We start from the raw sequence: 20,760 nt of genomic DNA on the forward strand, positions 1-20,760 counted from the left end.
TGCGTTTTTTAAAGAATAATTTGACACAAGTGAGTGTGTGTGAGTGAGTTTCTTGTGATTGGATTGGACGGCAGACTGCTCTATGACCAAAAAGAGATCTCATATAAGGAGGACCAAAATGGTTTGACGACCTTTTTTTCAAGCGCAGAGCTGATAGTGTTTACAATCTAGTGTCTAGAAAACAGCTGCGTCATTATCACCAAATGCAGCACTGTTGAAATTGTGAAGCGACGGCGAACTACGCTCACGGTCTCGGCGTGAGCCGGCTGCTAATATTTGACTGATAGATTAACGAACAGAATCACTTAGTTTTAACAAAAAAAAAATATTCCAATTTGAGATCTTGCATACAGCATTTGTCATTGCATTGCACTAAGCAAGGTTACTAAGACGGACCAATGAGTTATGAGACCAACGAGATGGTAACCTGTATAATCGTTGCCACCTGATAGAGATAACGGCAAACATAAAGATTATTTATTTATTTTAATCTACGGCAGAAGTGTATCTATAGAGATTTTTAAAGGGGCAAACCGATGGCTTCAGCCAGTCAAAAACTGGTATATTTGTCATGTCCAGTGCAACGCCAACAATCGACAGAAGTCTAAATAATGAAGTTACATTTAGAACAGGTTAAAACCAAATGCTAGTCTAGTCAAGAAAAAAAAGCATTAGTTTGGCTGTCAAATGTAATGTCAAAAACTTAGATTGATTTCTTTTGTCACAATAAATAAATCAAAGTCGTGATCATTTGATTTGACAACAGATTATATTGATAAGATTTCTAGAAACCGAGCCTTTATTTAACTTTTGAAGTCAATAAAAACATTTTCAAACCATTATTTTTCTTTCGCTAATATTACACAGACGGCAAAAAACTACAGACACAATAGTTTTAATATAAACAGCCAGGTGTTATATCAACACTGTTTATCGACTATCAATCAATTTACACCCTGTTTTCTGCCAAAATCAACAATTTAGAAATAAAGGTGATTGTATGACGCCATTTTGCTTTTGCTTTGATTTTGTGCAGTAGTCCGCCATATTGGATTATGTAAGCTGTCATAAGGATAATTGACATGTTCTTTCATCTTAGGTGAAGATACTATCTATACCTATCTACTAACTTACTATTAAAAATTAATAGATTTAAAAAATCTAAGCACCCACGTTTTTAAATGTCGCTCCATTCAAATTTTATCAAAATTCGTCCAGCTGTTTTTATAGTTTTAAATTGCATTACCATCGGGTTCGAAACTACCCTGAAAATTTCAGCCCGCTAGCTTATCGGGAAGTGCCTCAAAATTGAGTTACAAAAATCCAACCGGAACGACAAACAAACTAACAAAAGTGAGTGTAAACGTGGGAAAAACGTAAATTTAGGGTAATCTCAGGATCCGCAGAAGCCATGTTATTATTGTGTGGGCTGGCCATGTCACTGGACAAGGAAGGCAGACGATCACGCGGTCGTTCGCCAACCAGATGGACCGACCAAGTAAAAGACTCATTGTCTTCCAAATTCGTGAGAGACGCGCTCGATCGAGACCGATGGAGGCAGATCATACGCGCTAAATGTTGCCCTGATGCTAACCACGATCCTCAGATATGAGGGACCGACATGAAGAGAGAGGCCATGTCTGTAGCAGGATCGAGATTGAGACCTTGAGTCGAGATCACGAATCGGCAAACGCAGTCGCGCCCCCAGTCTGATGGAATGATGACCTAGAAAAGGTTGCTGGCTCGCCACGCGGAGGACCGAGTGCTGTGGTGCAACTCGAAGGCTTATGTCCAGCAGTGGACTTCGATATACGTAGTTGATTTAATTTTATGATCTCTCAAACATTCAAGTCACATGCACAAAGACACCTAGACTCAGAACAAGCAATCGTGGATCACAAAAATGGCTTGTCCTGTGTTGGAATCGCACCTGCATCACGACAGGCACACCGGTTTTGCCGTCTTGACTCTATCTCCGCTATCCGTGCAGTCTTTTGAGCACAGGTAAGAAATTGATGCAAACACAAATACATAAAAAAGTGTTTCTAGAAACAAGATAATACTTATAGTTTGATCATTTTTCTACTCTTCCAGTTAAAGCTAAGTATTGCATAATAATGACATCTTTTCATTGTTTAAATCATTCTTGTGATCATTTATTTCCGTATTTTTAAACCTTCAGTAAAATAATAATTAAACTTCTGCATACAAAGTTTAGAATAAAAAAAGTATTTTTGACGTCTCGGGAGTACCATTGTGGACAAAGCCCAATGGCGCGAAAAACCACAGACAGAAGTAAATTTAAAATGGCGGATTACGATCAAACGGAATGTCAATAAAAATCGATGACGAACGAATTTTATAGCCTGTAACATCCTGAAATAGCCAGTTCTTAATTTTAACTATTACAGTATCTTTTTATTATTGCTCTCATGCTTGAAAATGCTTGAACCCACGACACGACGCGCATACTGCACACTGGTTTGGCGTGTAGACATCAACCACTCGGCTCGCGCAGTAATTTATAGGAATCTCGAAAAATAGCCTTGACACGATATTTTATTTATTGCGTATATATAACACGTTATCAAAAAGTTTCAGTTTCAGAGATATTTTAATAAAATAAATGACAGTTATGCTGATGTACCTTTTTTTAAATAAAACACAGTTTTAATGGCACAAGTATTCAATGTAAGTATTGGACTTTTTGTAATTTGGGTTTTTGGCCAGGTAAAAAGAAACTATCTTGTAATAGTGCTAAAAAATGATGTTGACGCCCAGACGTCTTTTTTTTTACCTATACCTAACAAGCCTACAGGCAGTGCAAAGGTAAAACCTAACTGCATTGGCCTCGTTCACTAAGGGCAGACTGCGGGGCCACTTAGTGCGTTACCAAGAAACAGGAAAAAGTTATCTATTACTGAGGAACCGTTTTCTGCCCCTCTGTCTATCACCAAATTGCATATCATGAACTGCGATAGTTACACGGTTGTCATTTTTGCAGATGTGACAACATCTAGACGTGTCTGTTGCCGCTACATTACTTAAATAGAGATCGAAATTAAGCAACGGTTGCTACGGACATACATGGCTAACAAAATGGTATCAAAATTAGTGATAGTTATCTAAATTAGTATCACCTAAGCGATTTGCTTAGATATTTTTGAGCCCAACTAGCTTTTAAGATTAATTAAATTTAGCAAAAGAATTTCGTCTGTATTTTGTTCAAAATTTTTCCTCGTATAGAAAACATGAAGAAAGTATTTATAACCTAAAAAATACGGATCACCATCTAGGCTGAATGTCGAAACATCTGCGTCTAATCAATCGTTTATGGTTTTCTGCCACGTTAAAACACAATATATCGACCTGTAACGACATTTACTGCTCAACATTTGTATATTTTGATTCTTACTTTGTTTAGATAATTAAAAAAGCTGTTTTTGGAAGCTTAGGTAAATAGGAAAAGTACTATGTTCAACAGACTTCAACAAGGTGGAGGTTCTCAATTCGTCCGTTGTTTGTTACCTTAGAACTTCGGACTGAATTTTGTTGATTCCTTTTATTTATTTAATGTAAAAAAGCTGTCATTTTGTGCCTTATAAATATCACTAAGTTAGCCCTAATAGTTCTGGGAGAAGTCGAATGTATGTTTTTGTTGTTATTTTCTTGTGCCTGACATATGGCGCACTTTTTTAAAGTTTAAAGTATTTACCACACGAAATATTTGTCGTGTTGTCACGAAGAACTCAAGGTGTTGCAAATTTTCTTGCGGTGATTTTATTATTAGGAACCAGTAGTATTTTTTCTTATATTATATTATATACGCTATGACTGCGGTTCTCTAAAATACCTACTTAGTAGTTCCGCGAATAATGCGCGGCAATAAATTAGTCAGCCATTGTACCGGTTGTTATTTTCAACTTTGACAGTTGGAAAATGACTTTTCTTTTTAAAAGCAACGAGCTTTGACCACCATGCTTGTACATTCCTGGGTCCACGAATTTATATTTTCTTACATTATTTCCTGGTCCTACGTGACTTCAATATAGCGTATAAAACACGTTCACGAAGATCTAGATCTTTCTCACTTTTTAATAACATAGATTTTTTCTTACCTGGGAACGAACCTGGAAAAGACTTTTACGACTTCTTATTTTAACGCATTTACAAATCTTGTGTAAAATTCCACGCAAGCGGATGTCATAAAAATATAATCGTGTTTTTAGTATTTTATCTGTCTTTTAGTAATTTTAATATATAAATAAAGTGACTCATATTATTGCCTAAGTAAAAAAAAATAGAAAGTCATTCATAATCTTTCCCTTCCGACATTTAGAATTCGAATTTACTTTTAACACTTGATATTTTAAGAAAAATTGTTTTAACTTCCATTTTGTTTATTATTATTTTCAAATGCAACTTGTAGCAATAAAATGTATTTAAACACATCTAATTGAGCAATGTAAATAAATTATAGTGAGATTCACAGGCGGTAGCCATTGGCTGAATGCCAATGTCTGTGTCTCATTTTGCCGCCATTTGCTACTGATAAAAAGTTATGTAATTTTCAAATATCTGTGGAAATGAAAAAATGCTTGTGATGCATTAAGTTATTTATAATAACAAATTATAATAACACAAAAAAATATGATTTGCGTATGATATAAAAATCGTAATGTTAGTCGATGAAAATATTTTGAATTATTCTACCATCCCAAGAGATATTGTAAATAATCCGACTTGAAATGAATTATTATTTTATATGCAACATATTGTTTGCATATCTACAAGCTATTATTCTTTGCCTTTATTTATTGAATAAAGGGTAATAAACAATAGGATTTTAAATTCGTTATAAATATTGAAATAAATCCGTTACTTACCGCGCAATCTCTGACATTTTAAAACTTTTGGAATGCAAAGTCATAATTTAAACGCATTTAAATTTATGTTTACGCAGTTTCGGTGCTATTTCTGTATTATTAGGGTACTTTTACATGCCAAAGTGTCTATTAATTACTTACTCAATTTACTAAGCCTATCGTTGTTCATTGTTAGGCATGAGCGCCTTATTCGTTGTTCTAGAAACAGTCCAGTCCATTCTTACTTATAAAGTCAGAAAATTTTTGTTTTGTTAAAATGGAATTCCTCATGGACTTCCTGCGCCCTTAGCGAAAGAGTATGGACTACTTAGTAGTACGTAGGACTCTTACCGGCTAAAATCACCGGAATGATTTCCAGTTTGTTATAGTCCGCGGTTAGACAGGAACTCTTGTGACAACGAAAATATATCGACCGATCTTTGCTGACTGGCGTGGCTTTTGTCTATAGCGTCGTTGACATAAATTAATGCCCAGATGTCGAACCGTTAATGCTACCGACTCATTTTTCTATGTTATAACGTTATAGTTTTAATAATAGGTGCCTCTAAGTATACATCTATTTATTTACAAGACAATGTAGAAATTTAAATTTTCCTGATACTATTTAAAATTATGCCAAGAGTTACGGAATCACTCTAAATTGACGGTTATATTTGCGTTCGATGGAAATATCATAAAGGTGCATTAATTTGCTAACTATATTCAATCAATTCAAAAGATGCCTCTTGTTGACATTTTGAACCAAGCGCCTTTGTAATTGCACGGCGATGTGAAACCACTCTAATAGCGCCATCTAGTATCGAGTAGTAGTACTACCCATGAGAATTATTGTTTTCGTACTTCGTCAACAGATGGCGTTATCTATGAATTACGCAATGAACATATGACCCCTCCTTAATTTTGACACTTTTACCGCATTTCCACCAAGCCCACAACATTTATTTTATACCAGAAAACCTGGCAGCTATTCTTTCCATCCCAAAACGGGATCGGTACTTGATACTTAGATATTACTAGTACCACTGTTGCACCCACTAGATGAGCCGTCCATTTTTTTAATACTGATGTAGTTTTATCAAAAGTAATCAGGATTTATATAAAACTAAAAATAAAACACAACCATAATAATAATCACCTATATTGCGTATCATAATTTACTGATGGAATAACATTGCCAGTTTAAAAAATCACAAATTCTTTAAACCGGCAACCCTTTTCAAGATGGCGTTGATCACTATTTACTTAAAACTAGTATTAGTCCTCAGGTGTTCACTTTTTGGGGGCAACCATCTCCTCCAGAGCCTTGATTTCAGCTGAAAATAGAAAAAATATATAAAATTTATAATTTCACACAATCAACAAATGTGTGGAAACGGAGCTATGCAAAAATCAACCTTAAAAGTATAAATTTAAGGGACAATATGGCATAACTAGAATAGAGATATTAGAGACGAGCAAATGTCAACCTTAGTCCCTTAAATTTAAGATCCTTTTTAAGTTAGTGTTCTGTTTTCGTTGTAAACCAATTATATAATGCAATTATTTTTTAATAATCAAGTCCTTAACTAAACGTCATGCATACTCAAACCAAAATTGAAATCATATTCTCAAATATTTTGATTGTCTTCAAAATATTTACATCAAATTAGCCTTTCATGCTATTGGCCAAGCATTTATAGATCACTAGTTGAACCCGCGACTTCGTTCGCGTGGAAAAGTAATTTAGTTCAGAATCTTGTGTTTTTTTTTTTCAGATTACTTTATGTTATACCAAAGACTTATGTGTACCTACACACCAGAATAGATCACTGATGGTAGATTTTTTCTATTTACTTGACACTTATCATCATATTCTAGTCAATCTACACAATATCTTTATAAATTGTAGCCTATGTGTCATTCTGATGGAAAAACTATATTGTTGCAAAATTTCGTCAAAAACAATTTGGTAGAATGAAACATTATAAAAAAATAAAAAGAAAAAATTTCGTGCCAAAAAATAAAAATATTGTAAGCAACCATTATCACTTACGGGTATGAAAAATAGATGTAAGCCAAGTCTCAGACCTACTGAATACGCATATCAAATTTGGTAGAAATTGGTGAAGCCATTTCGGAGCAGTACGGTAACTAAACATCGTGACACGAGTTTTTATTTTTTATAAATGTGGACAACATCACGTCCATTGTTCTGAACCCAAAGTAAGTTGCTAAAGCACTTGTGTTATGGAAATTAGATACAACGAAGGTACCACAAACACCCAGACCCAAGATAATGTAGAAATGTGAATTTTTACATTGACCCCGGGACCTCAGAGCTGGCGACACCTTGAAACCGGTGCGATATAAAATTCGTGCGAACGCCATGCGACCTCCGTGGTCGAGTGGCATTCGCACGAATTTTATATATTAGACCAAGATAGTAGGTTAGATAACATACCTGCAGCAGCAATCGCCTTCTCCTTCTTCAGCTTCTCGTCCCTGATGACCTTCTCCTTGGCCTCAATCTCACGCAGCTTTGTCTCCTTCTTGGAGAGCCTGTTCTGGTGGAAGGCTCCGTATAGGATGCCGGCGCCGAGGAAGGACCAGCGGCCGAACTGGAAGGTGGAAAACAAGGGTTGAGTTAGATAATTTATTATGCGATTAAATGTGCACACTTTATATTTATTTATAAATAATATTTGTGTAGCTATTGGAAATGTCATATATTTTTATAATAACTATCGTGAGACTGATTCATTATTAAATGATGTAACGGTTTACTCACGCGTATTTATCGGGGTAGCCCGACTAGTTTAGTTTGACTCGCGATCCCGCCGCGTCAGCTCATGATTAAGGACTCCACTTGGGTCCGAAACTAGTCGGGCGATCCCGATAAATACGCGTGAGTAAACCGTTACATCATTTAATATGTATATCATGTTTACTATAAAATATAACTTCAATAAAGGAGGAATCTTAATTTATTGGAATCTTATTCTTTTTTTAATAATGAATCAGTCTCACGATAGTTATTATAAAAATGATATACATAAATTGTTACATGGGTTTACTAAGAAAAACAGATGTTCAGAAAAAATACAGTTTTTTTTTTTTTTAAAGAAATCCTTCCTTTGGAGACAAATAAGTTCAGATAAGGAACTAAGTAATTCAAAATTCAAATTAAGAATGTTTTTGTTCTTAAAGTCAATCAGATGTTTTGACATGGGTTATGATTCATCTGTTTTATAATTTATAATGCGTCTTAAATGACTGGTTTTTAGTAAGATGATAAGAAGAAATGAGTTAATAAGAAATTACGAGCATAATTTGTTAATAATTGTTGGGTATCTGAGCGAAAAGGTAAGATTTCAATGTCAACGTACGTAACTAAAAAAACAAGGAGGTTACAAGGTTTAGGACCTCCTTAGATAAACAAAACACTCGCTATCGTACTTAGAACCAAAGTATTGAAATACTATTTACTTGAAAAGTGAAAAAATTGAATCAAATTAAGATTTTTGGTCGTAAAACACTGTGTTACATAATAAGAGGTTTTATGCAAAATATATTTTTTTATAATTCACATTTACTTACCCTGATGAGTGGCGACACGCGTTGTGGGGGTCCAAAAGGAAGGTCAGACATTTTGATTAATGTGTATTTAGGACCCGAAAATCCAAGTAGGATTTATTGAAAAATCCTAAGATTCCTTTTGAAGTAGAGGTTAGAACTGGGTGGGGTTGTCAAACTCAAAATTTATGGTTACATTTTCTGTCATGAGGGATCAAAAAATATTAAATAAAAAACTTTAGCGCGGTAAAATTTTCTGTGTATTTTATTGCACTTACAATAGTATTTGATTAATTACTTTTCATAGTTAAAAGCAGTATTATTAAAAGTTGCGTACAATAACGAAACGTACTATCGACATGCCCTGATTAAATTCAAAACTTTCTTATTCTCAGACTTTTGCTCATTTTCGTGCTGAAAAGAATAAATAAAACACAAAAACATATAAAATACTAATTTCAATGACTTTAATAAGCGAATCCTGTTAGCTAAGTCGTTATTACGCATCACGATTCCAGTTAACAGATACGTCGCAATAACGAAATGTAATTTTGACAGTTGACAAGTCCAAGAACGAATGACCACCCGGCGATTTCTCATTCGTTATCAAATCACTCAATTAAATCAATCAGTCTTCAAAATGGCGTTGGTCACGTCGTTCGTGTCCGTCGCTATATCTATATTGTACACGCCGTTCTTACTTTTAATACTGTGCATAATATTTCTCGCATCAATCGGAAAATCTTTAGGCGTAAGGAGGTTATATGTGAACATACTGTTGAAACTTTTCGAGGTATGTCAATATTTTTATTATTAATAAAATAAAGTGCACTTCTAAAACAACAATGCGTATGTAATGACACTTCAATTAAAAAAAAACTTTTTTTTTCTTTTGCGATTTAGATTTAAGTTCGTTTTTTCGGGTTTATACATTTTCAGTTTTCATATTCATAGGTTAGCCCTTTTAGTTAAGCACTTACGTATGACTCACCTGTGTTGCTTTATCTACAATATTAACAGATTATCGGATTAAATTGTACTTAATCGCCATATAATTTACTATTTCGATCTGTGACATAAAAAATCCAACCGGATTTAGTTAATTTTTACGACAGCCGGCTCATAAACACTTGTTAGTAAAACCGCCATGTGTATTGTTAAGAATAAACAAACGTTTTTTTTTCTCTAATATAAATTATTTATGACAATTTTGTCGAAAATATCTCGAAAAAATGTTTGAAACGGTAACTATAGCTATCATACTAGGTTATTGACTAAACCATACATATCTGTTGGCATAAGAATGCAAATTTTCTGTAACACATGTGCTAAAATGATAAGTAGTCCACACCTATACTCCAGTGGCATTAGAAATCAATAGGTTCAACATCAAATGCCTTGTTCTATGAGAAATTCCTGAAAAAAAAATAGTCATTGGCAGTATCCTGATTGTCTTTTGCTTTGTATCTACTAATGATAAAATATTATGTTTAAAACATTATATCAATTTTGATCCCTTGAGAAATATTTAAAAAAATGTATTTTAGTTTTCAATTGAATTTTCATTTTTGATTTACACTTATTTAAGCAATGAGATAAAGTTTGTTGTGTTGTAGATAGTAATCTCAGAATCAAAAGAAACAATTTTTTAAATCTTTTTTAAATAAGAAGCCATGTTTTTCTGTGTGTGACACGCTGGCTAAATTAAGGAACATAAACTTAAACATTATTTTTTATTATGATTATTATCTTAACTATTCTTACAATCATGAGTGCTTTGACTTTTGACATGCATAATTAAAATAATTATCCACGTAATACATTATATTTAATTGTGTGTTAACCAAATGAAATATAATTTAAAAATTTTTTTCATCTAAAATTATTTTCTATAGGCACCTCTAGTTAATATGCTATTTTGTTTTTTTTGATAACAAAATTGAATGATAACTATGATTTTCCAATTCTTTTTTGTCAATCGAAACATGACCATCAATACAATATTATTCATTTATCAAATAATTGTTGCCATCACTGCACATAAACTTTATATGTAGTGATGGCCTAACAGTGCTTTTAAAGTTTGTAAATGCAAGATAGCAGATACAATCCAAGGCTAGTTAGTACTTACTGTGGTCATTTTACCTAACCAATCCCACTTCAAGAAGCGTCCGCAATCTCCTTCCAAACCTTTATATTTTGCTTTTTAGCCCCTATAAGACAAGATTATGACTAAACCCTTCCTATATGTGACAGTGACAATGTCCTTCCTATATTGTCTAATGGGTTGTCTTTGTTCATACCACTAATTCATCGGCCTAGACTTTTTCCAACTATGTTGGGGTCGGCTACCAGTCAAACCGGTTTCAGCTAAGTACCAGTGTTTTACAGGGAACGACTGCATATCTAACCTCCTCAACCCAGTTATAGACAACACAATACCCCTTAGTTAGACTGGTTGTCAGACTTTTCAAGCTTCTGACTACCTGTAATGACTGTCAAAGATGTGGGAATAACAGCCGGGACCCACAATTTAACGTGCCTTCCGAAACACGGACGAACTCGTTATGAATCATCTTGTTATCCATCATCTTGGTGATGGTCACCCATCTACGGACCAACCGCGTCAAGCATAGCTTAACAGGCACAGGTTAAGCTATGCTTGACGCGGTTGGTCCGTAGATGGGTGCTCATACCACTAATTATATAAAATGTAAATTTTAACATGATTAAAAGTGTTTGTCTTGGTTTGTTAATCACTAAATGTAATCTCTGTACAAATAATACAATGGTACAGTCATCAACAAAAGTCTATAAACAAGTACAGATTTACAGACTTCTGGAAATGGAGCATCCTTATATCTCTGGTACCGTCGGATTGCCATTTCATTGGGGTATGAGAGATTAATAGGTGCTGAATAATATTTCCCTGACTGATATCTTAAAACACAGGGCACTGTAACCAAAATCATCTAATAGATATAGATTATCATTTTAAAATGATACCAAACCAAATCTCGTACTCAGCAATTAGTATTTATATTTGATTTCAAGAGTCTTACAAATCGTCATTAACTTCGAAATAAACCTACCTATGTTATTTAAAATTAGCTTTTTATACAAATTTTCACTGTGGCATTGTCATATGCGGAATACAAAAAAAAACTTATCTATAAATAAATCTTATTAAATATGTAAAATCAAATAAAAATGATTTTTATTTGAAAATTACTTGTGTTGATGACTGTATCATTGTATTTCTTTATACCTGAAAACCTGAATTACAAAATTTAAGGTTATTCACCTATATTTAAATAACTTCAAATATGTGTGTCAAATTGTATGAAACGTAAATTGTGTTGAACTTGCCTCAATGTTTATAATGTAATTAGTAGGGTAAATAAAATAATTAGGGAAATTTCCATTGATATACAAGATAATCTTAATAATATTCCAAAGGCGACATTTAACGAGGGTGTTTGTTTATCTGTCACATCTTAATACCCTAAACAGCTAAACAAAATTTGACAAAATTGCTAAGGAGTTCGCTGGCCTCCAGGAATAACACAAGCTTTATCGTTCCTATTTGATATTTGATGGCCAAAAAACATTTATAAACCTGTTCTGCTATGCCATCCAACATTAAGCGGTGACGAGGACGGCCCCGAATAAGATGGCGCTAACTTGGCACAGAGATAGTTTATAACCAGGATTAACACATATTTTTATCCCGATTTTATGTACCCGTGGGATCATGTACGATTTATTGCAGGTGGGCCCACGGGCGATAGCTATTTATCTCATAAATAGCGAGTGCCTCCGCGCGGCACAACTAGTGCACCCTGTTGATTATTTGTTGTTTACAAAGCAAAGGAAACCGGTATAAGGCAAAAGCCATCTAAAACAAAATATTATCTTGTTATTGACTAGAATTATGTAAACAAAATGTAACAAACATTCGAACAACATTTCGCTGTGTGATTTTACGTCCCACTGCTGGGCACAGGCCCCTACCCATATAGGGAAGGTTTGAGCATTGATCACCACGCTGCCTCACTGCGGGCGATTTGAGATTTCAATATTTGTAATCTAGGTTTACTCTTAATTTTTTCCTTCACCATTTGTCAGTGGTGTCTTGTTTGATTTACGGGATCGAACCTGCATCTTCTATATACAGATACATGGCACCGTAAGGTCACCACGAAGTCTATAAGATTAATTTTACTCGCGGATTTAATTATTTCGACGTCACGAATAGCCGAGTAGTTGAGGATAACACGCCAAACCCACTATGCGCGACATGTCCCGGCTTCGATTTCTGCGTAATGCGTTTTTAAGCATGTCATTAGAAAATTGTTTATAGAACCTCCGCGACACAAGGATTAAATTCCTCAATGCAGTGGTCGTTTTTTTAAAGGAATATTAGTATTTATTACGAACTAGCTTTTCGCCCGCGTCCAGGTCGGTTATATCGCGTTTTCAAGAGAACTCTTCAAAAGTCCGGGATAAAAACTATCCCATGAAATAATTCTCAAGGACAACTCTATCACTGTACCAAATTTCATTAAAATCAGTTCAGTGGTTTATACGTGAAAGCGTCACAGACAGACTAGAGTTACTTTCGCATTTATAATATTAGAAGGGATTGAACAATATTTTCTTGATTTTGGCATCGATTCAAATTAACTCCTATAGGGACAATGCTAAAACTAATTACAAAAATAATATTCGCTTCGTCATTTGTCTCGAAAACAAAAGATGCGTTATCTTTTAAAGGAAACAAAAGATTAAAAAGGTAACAAAGAGAGATCATTCAAAATAGTCCTTTAGATTAAACTTGTTTGACTCCAACATGCTTGATCGTTTATACATGTGGCTTGACGGTTTGATAAAACATTTGTGCTTGAAGCTTGTTTGGTAAGCCTTTATATCTATGTTGTGTAGTTTTATTATTATTTAAGTACTAGATGTACGCACAAAAACAACAAAAACGTGCACTTTGAATTAGAAGTACTGAGCCAAAATTTATGAAATTTTTGTGGGACCAAATGACAGCAATTTCACGTTAAATGATAAAATCAATCAAATCGGTTCATCCAAAACGAAGTTCTGACAACAAACACATATTCTTCTATTTTCATTTCCGGTGTACAAATTATTGTAATTAAATGAAAAAATATGGCCTAACTAAGGCCTAGCCTAGTTGATGTATTTTTTTTTGCAATCATTCCATATTTTAAAACAGTTTCCTGGACTTCTACGAATATTTCAAGACCAAGAATAAACCATATCGGTTCAGCCGTTCTCGAGGCAAATATATATATATATATATTTCTGTAGCAGTATATAGATATATATATACATATATATCTAGATAGAATATCTAGTTTTATATATAAAACCCGAGAATCAGAGAAAAGCTGTTGCCCGCGACTTCGTCCGCGTGGTTAGAAGATATATGTTGAGAATTTTTGAACGGAAACCCTCGAAGATAAATAATTTTCTCTGTTTTTTTTCCTCATTTTTCATTGTATCTTCGCTCCTTTTAGTCGCAGCGTGAAAACTTTTCTCGATGAATGTCTATTCAACACAAACATATTTTTTCAATTTAAACCAGAAGTAGTACCACAAGTAGTTCCTGAGATTAGTGCGTTCAAACAAACAAACTCTTCAGCTTTATATATTAGTATATAGATAGGTAACAAAGAAAAGTTAGCCCTTGTCACACAAAACGCGGGGCAAAGACCGGTGGACTAACGACTTGATGACGTCATTCGCTTCTGTTGAATTGGGTGACGTATGTACCTGGTGGCTATACGCCGTTATCGACTAGCTGTCACGCCGCGGTTTTGTCTGTGTTGCTCGGTTATTGCTGTACGTAAAATCTTGAATAGTAGTTTTTATCGTTTTTTGACTCAGAAAGAGAGGTGTTTTTATTTTGACATGATTTTCTATCTGTCTGTCGATGTCGGCCTGTTTGTCTACACTCTAAGGCATCATAGCTCGGAAACGGATTGAGCAGTTTCAATATAGTTTGTTTTTGAAATTAAGGTTAATTATGTGCGAATGTGTCTTAGATATGTTTGATAAAAATCGGTCGAGTTATTTAAATGTTTTTACCGTCGGGGTTTCAAAATCGGATTTTGTATTTACAGGCTTTGTAAATCACTTTTTAAAATAGTTGTGATCCCAGTAATACCTTCTTGCGATATATTCAAAGTTACTATTTTAGTTTTCTGTAGCAATATGTTTGAGGAAAATATATTATAATTCCTTACATAGTCAAAGGCGATAACTAATATACTCTGCAATATAAAACTTTATATTTGTCTCATGATTAATTATAAGGTTTGATTATCACGTAGCTGCACTACAACTGCACAAGTTGATAGATCACAGGTTAAGCTACACTTGATACGGTCGGTCCGTGGATGGGTCAGATGGGTGAACATCTATGTTATGACATAGATCTGTCAGACTTTTCAAGCTTCTGACTACCTGTAACGACTGTCAAAGATGTAACAATAACAGCCGGGACCCACAATTTAACGTGCCTTCCGAAACACGGAGAAACTCCTTATGACAAAGATGGTCACCCATCTACGGATCAACCGCGTCAAGCATAGCTTAACCTGTGATCGTTTCACTTCTGTGGTTATAGCTTAGCCACGAGCTCCTCCATTGCAGCTCCTTTGAAAACAAAAAAAAGGTGTCGGTTATTTTTCTTCTTACAATTATAATGCCAAATTATCGAATTCAATTTCGGAAAAATATCTAGGGCTCTATTAAAGACAGTTGTTTCTTTCGTTTCAGCAGAGCGATGACCTAGGTTTTCCACCATTTTGTTTACCCATCCTATCATATCTAGATTTATAAGTTTAATACCCTCATTGATCCTGTACAATAAAACATATTGATTAAGATTATTTGTTTATACTAATCGCTGAAGTTCCATTAAAGATTAAGTTGATCAAAAAATCGATTTAGGTATATTTAGAGGTGTGTATCTTTTTGATATAAATATTTACGTATATTATTGACCTCTGTTTGATTAATAGATATTTTAAGGGTGCCGTAATAGCATTTGGCTGTCGGTCCGTCCGTCATCAGAGTATATCTCATGAACGGTTATGGCTAGCTATTAGATAGTTGATTGTTTTTACAGATATCACCTTTTCCCGCTTATGAATTTCAAGGTTAGGCATTAGTTGCTAGAGTCATCCATTTATAGAGATTTTTTTTGTAACAAAAAAAAATCTTTTTCATTTTTAAAAAACGACTCCCGCATTAAGGAATTTAACCCTTGTGTCGCGGGTGTTTTCACAAACATACAACTCACATGCTCAAAGACACCCAGACTCAGGACAAGCATACGTGGATCACACACATGCTTGTCCTACGGGGATCAAACGAACACGTCGCATGGTGGGTTTGGCGCAGTGGTGGACACCACTATCCATGCTTTTTTAGCCTTTTTGAAGAAAACCTTTACATAAGGGTCCCAATACCGCTTGATCCGCATAAAGGCGACTGCCCACTACACCTTACCACACCATGACCGTGCTATGAACGTGTCAGGCAAAAAAATATTCTCTATATTTTAAGATCTTGGGGCCCTTTTTGTTTGCGTATTGCTAATGCTGAATTAAATTTATTTATGTTTTTTATCAGATGAAAACTAGTCACGTGTCAGTATCAACATTGTCATTGATAAAGATTTAATGTTTATTAGTCCAGCTTACGATAATGTATTAACAACATATGGAGGTATTAATACTTAGAATTTAACCAAAATGTGTGTGTGTGTGTGTGTGTTCATTAGGATTTTTTACAGTTCATGTGGAATTAAATGCTTAATTACGGATATGGAGTCCCGCTGGAGTTACTGAAAGGTGACTTGCTTTTGCAGACAAACAAATGATTCCTTTATAATAATAATATCACACAACGCCATCTAGTCTCAAACTAAGCAAAGCTTGTATCATGAGTACTAGACAACTGATAAACATATTTATGTTTCTAAATACATTCGTAATATAGATAAATTACACCCGGACACTGAACAAATGATCGTGCTCATCACACAAACATTTGCCCTTGGTGCGAATCGAACTCACAACCTCCGGTATAGCAGTCAGGATCACTAACCACTAGACCAACAGGGTCTGAGTCAGTTGGTAACTTTAGAGCTTAATTTGATATAATGTCTCCACATCACATTTTACAAAAAATATTTAGATAAACCAATTTGTAAATAATTTAATATAGGGAAGAAATATAAATCACGATAAGTACCTATGTCGAATATTGTTGAAGCCCCAACACGACGACCAAAGTCATAGGTGAGCTATGCCACTCGGCTATTCATACCATACCACAAATAGTTGTAAAATGCCAGTTTTGAAAAAAATATTGTGAATCAAAACCAATTAGAAACCAATTAGAGCAATTAATTAACTAATTAATATGTTAGAGTTTCGAATTGATGGAATAATGACGTCACGGAAAACTATACTTGAAAATTCCATACCGAAATATATTCGGTCATTTCCACACGGTACTTTCAATTTATGGTTGAGCGGAAGGTTCCTTGTCAGACTTTTACTGACTAAACCCACCCATGTTTTTTAACTACGGAATGTCTTTGACATCACGTCATTTAAGTAATTAAAACCAGTGATATAAGTGTTACAGTCATCGTCAAACTGTACATAAATAAGTCAGAAAAAGTGTCACTATGTCGCCCAACAGACTTTTTATATCAACAAATCCTCCAACCGATTTCAAATGGAAAATACTGAACCAAACTTGATGAAATTATGTAGTACCAAAATGACAGCATTTCACGTTAAATGAAAAAACGAACCAATAAAATCTGTTCATCAAGTCCGAATGTCTGAGGTCATCATCCCTTAGCCTTTTCCCAACTATGTTGGGGTCGGCTACCAGTCTAACCGGATTCAGCTAAGTACCAATGTTTTACAAGGAGCGACTGCCTATCTGACCTCCTCAACCCAGTTACCTGGGCAACACGATACGGTATCTAGCGTCGATACCCCTTGGTTAGACTGGTTTTCAGACTTTTCAAGCTTCTGACTACATGTAACGACTGTCAAAGATGTAGGAATAACAGCCGGGACCCACAATTTAACGTGTCTTCCGAAACACGGAGGAACTCGTTATGACAAAGATGGTCACCAATCTACGGACCAATCGCGTCAAGCATATCTTAACCAGTGATGCGTTTATAGCTTAGCTTCGAGCCCCGAAGTTCTGAGGTAACAAACTTAAAAAGAAAAACATCGTAAACCACCGTTTTTAAGTCAATTGAATGGCAATGCTGCCAGCCTTTTGGGCACACTCCCAGCCGGCAGCGATGCCGATGAATTTTTTGATGCTTTAATTAAAAAAAAAAATGTTTTTTGACTTGTAAATATTTAACTCTGTAAAATTGTAAATAAATAAAATTGAAAATGTATTACGTCATTGTCCTCCATTTTGCATCCTACTTGACAGTAATCTAATGTTTTTTCTAACATATTCTCTTATATTCATAAATCTTAAGAATCATTAAGCTATTGTTTCATTTCTAATGATCTTTAAATGACGATGTTGAGATGTGTTTCCTTAGCGCCTGACCTTATACAGGTCACACCAACACGTGCCTATTTAACCTTTGACACAACGATAGCACATAGACAATATACGTCTAACACGCTTCTGGATTATCTATGATTGTCTATTTGTCATGTTCTAATTGAAGTTTGTCAGTTTGTGTCGTTGCGGGGATGATATATTGAACCTATTTTGGAAATAGTTCAATTTGTGTGATCCACTAATGTTTTTTCTGAGTCTTGGTGTCTGTGTGCATGTGACTTGAATGTTTGTGACCCTCCCGCGATACTATGACTAAATTCGTTAGTGCGGGAGTGGTTTAAAAAGGGGATGGACGCGGGGATCGAACCCGCGACACGACGCGCTCAGTGTGTTTGGCGTGGTGACCTCAACCACTCGGCTAATCGTGCATTGTAAACAATGTTTTGTCCTCTTCACTCTTATTACCCGAATAGCAAGCCAGAATGAGTCAGAGTTAAACGCAGATCATAAAAATATGTTTACGTATCTATTCGCTCCTTGTGTTGCTTAAAATAGTTGTTTATTTTTACTATGACGGCCTTAACATTGGATGTTAAGTCATGTTTACATTTAACCTACGACGCAAAAGAGAGGTGTTGTGAGCTTAAGATGTCTGTATGTCTGTGGCATCATAGCTCCCGAACAGACTGAGCTATTTGATTGAATTGAGTTTGTTTTTATTCAAGTAGAATTATCTGATCAAATCGGATCAGATGTTTATATAGTTGTAAATTGCATTGTCATCGGGTTTGAAGCTACCCCGAAAAATTTCAGCCAAATTTGAGGCACTTCCCGATAAGCTTGCATATCCAACCGCGAACCAGAACGAAAAACAAAGAAACTAGAAAAGTGAATGTATAAAAACGTGGAAATTAAAATTGAGATCGATGTGAGTCTATATTACTTCTTCTGATAGTACTCACTAGTCCAGTTAACGTAACGTGTTAAGAAATTAACCGCATGTCTTAATCGTTAAGTTAGATTACGTAATAACTTGAGCAAGTCGCAAAGAATGTTTTAAATATAAACTACCTGCTTATCTTAACTTGGTAAGTTATTCTACACTTCGTTTGTTTAGGTTTTTAAGTAATAGTTCTACGACAAAAAGTTTCTGAACCAAAGTCGTAGATAATTTAATTTGCAACTAAAAATGGTAGCAATTTTTTTGATCAATAAAAACAATTTCAATTGGAACTATTTTCAAGGTGGCGGCCGTGGGAAAAGCGCAAACACATAATCTTGGTTTTAGATTCACACTGAACCCCCTAAACATCGAAAAAAATTTATTAATAAATAATAATAATTCCTAAAAATTTTAACATTTCAATGGACTTACTGGGCTAAACTTATTCTAATTCTAAAAGTAACATCTGTTTTCATTGATAAAAGACTTTCCAAAATCCATTTTAGTAGATCCAGGGACACGACAACGTCACAAACTATCGCATTAAAGTATTACACCCTGTCCACTTTAAGAATAATCTTTTGACAGGTCGTCGATTTGGTCAAAAAGTGACGAGAAGAACATTCTGTATTTCTGACATTGTTTCCTCCGAGTGGTTGAGTTCCATTCCCACGTGAGGTGCCGTGGGTTCGATCCCCGCATAGGTTAAGCATTTCTGTGATCCACGAATGCTTCTCCTGAGTCTGGGTGTCTTTGTGCATGTGACTTGTATGTTTGTGAAACCCCCGCGATACAAGGATAAAAACCTTAATGTGGGAATAGTTAAAAAAAAGGGAAAATAATAATTTTATTGGAGCTATATTACTCGTCATAAGATGCTTCTAAAAACGGACAGTATACATAGGTCAACAGTAAATAACATACCGATACTAGTTATTGGACTTTGTACATGATATAAAATACTTTACTATGTTTTGTTTATAGTTTTTAATTAACTATATTACAACAAAACAAAGGTCGCCACGCCACGTGCAGTGATTCATAAATTGAGAGGTATTTATGACGTTTGAATGAGTTTAAAAACTTTGATTTGTTAATCATTTGTTATTGTTTTATGTTACCTGACGGCATCAGGTTATTTTTTGATTTACATAAACGATTTACGCATTAAGGAATTTAATCCTTCTGTTGCGGGGTGTTTCACAAACATTCAAGTCATATGCAAAAAGACATCCAGACTCAGGACTAGTATTAATGGATCACACAGACGCTCAATACTCAATACTCAATACTCAATTATTTATTGCGTTCCATAATGTACATTAAGGTCTTAAAATCTAATAATACAGAACCATTATGGACCCTGTCGGGCACAGCAAAATCTTAGGAGAGAGGAAGCAGTAACAAATAGCCTACCGCTTGTTCTACCTAGGTAAGAAATCCTTAAAAAAAGAGGTTAAGCAATTGTAACTGCGGTCAAGAGTTTGATGGATGACCAATTTCTTCGGCAAAGTAAAAATAACATAGACCATTTTCACTGCAAGCGGGACGCAAACAAGCAAAAAATATTTCTACTCGAAAATAAGGACGATCTATTTTTGAAATTAATTATTTATTTAACATGTCAAATACGGAACCACTAAACGGGAATCGAACCCGCACAAAACATACTAGAAAACTCATTACAATTCTAAACAATAAAGTTATATGAAAAAACTGTCTACAGCATGCGTGTGCGCATGTAACCTTGCAAGCAAAGGTCATATAAGTATGTCGGAGTGA

The 20,760-nt window shown here is 34.7% G+C and overlaps 2 protein-coding genes across 3 annotated transcripts in view; one reads left to right on the forward strand and one right to left on the reverse strand.

Annotated features, from left to right (window-relative positions):
• Window positions 1-6,008: 6,008 nt before the first annotated feature.
• LOC113492330 (ATP synthase subunit e, mitochondrial) lies at window positions 6,009-8,618 on the reverse strand. The gene is made up of 3 exons (XM_026869792.1): window positions 8,463-8,618; window positions 7,327-7,483; window positions 6,009-6,199 (listed from the first exon to the last, which is right to left on the reverse strand). The coding sequence occupies exons 1-3, from the start codon at window positions 8,511-8,513 to the stop codon at window positions 6,156-6,158; spliced, it is 252 nt and encodes an 83-aa protein (XP_026725593.1). The 5' UTR covers window positions 8,514-8,618; the 3' UTR covers window positions 6,009-6,155.
• Window positions 8,619-9,049: 431 nt separating this feature from the next.
• Window positions 9,050-20,760, forward strand: part of LOC113492326 (glycerol-3-phosphate acyltransferase 4) — a 31,600-nt gene continuing 19,889 nt past the window's right edge. The window contains exon 1 of one of the 2 annotated variants that reach the window (XM_026869785.1): window positions 9,050-9,231. In XM_026869785.1, the coding sequence (XP_026725586.1) occupies window positions 9,079-9,231 (153 nt within the window). In that variant the 5' untranslated portion in view covers window positions 9,050-9,078. The remainder of the gene's footprint in view (window positions 9,232-20,760) is intronic. The other variant, XM_026869784.1, reaches the window with a different exon arrangement.

Source organism: Trichoplusia ni, chromosome 3 (genome assembly GCF_003590095.1).
Source record: "Trichoplusia ni isolate ovarian cell line Hi5 chromosome 3, tn1, whole genome shotgun sequence".
NCBI classification, from domain to species: Eukaryota; Metazoa; Arthropoda; class Insecta; order Lepidoptera; family Noctuidae; genus Trichoplusia; species Trichoplusia ni.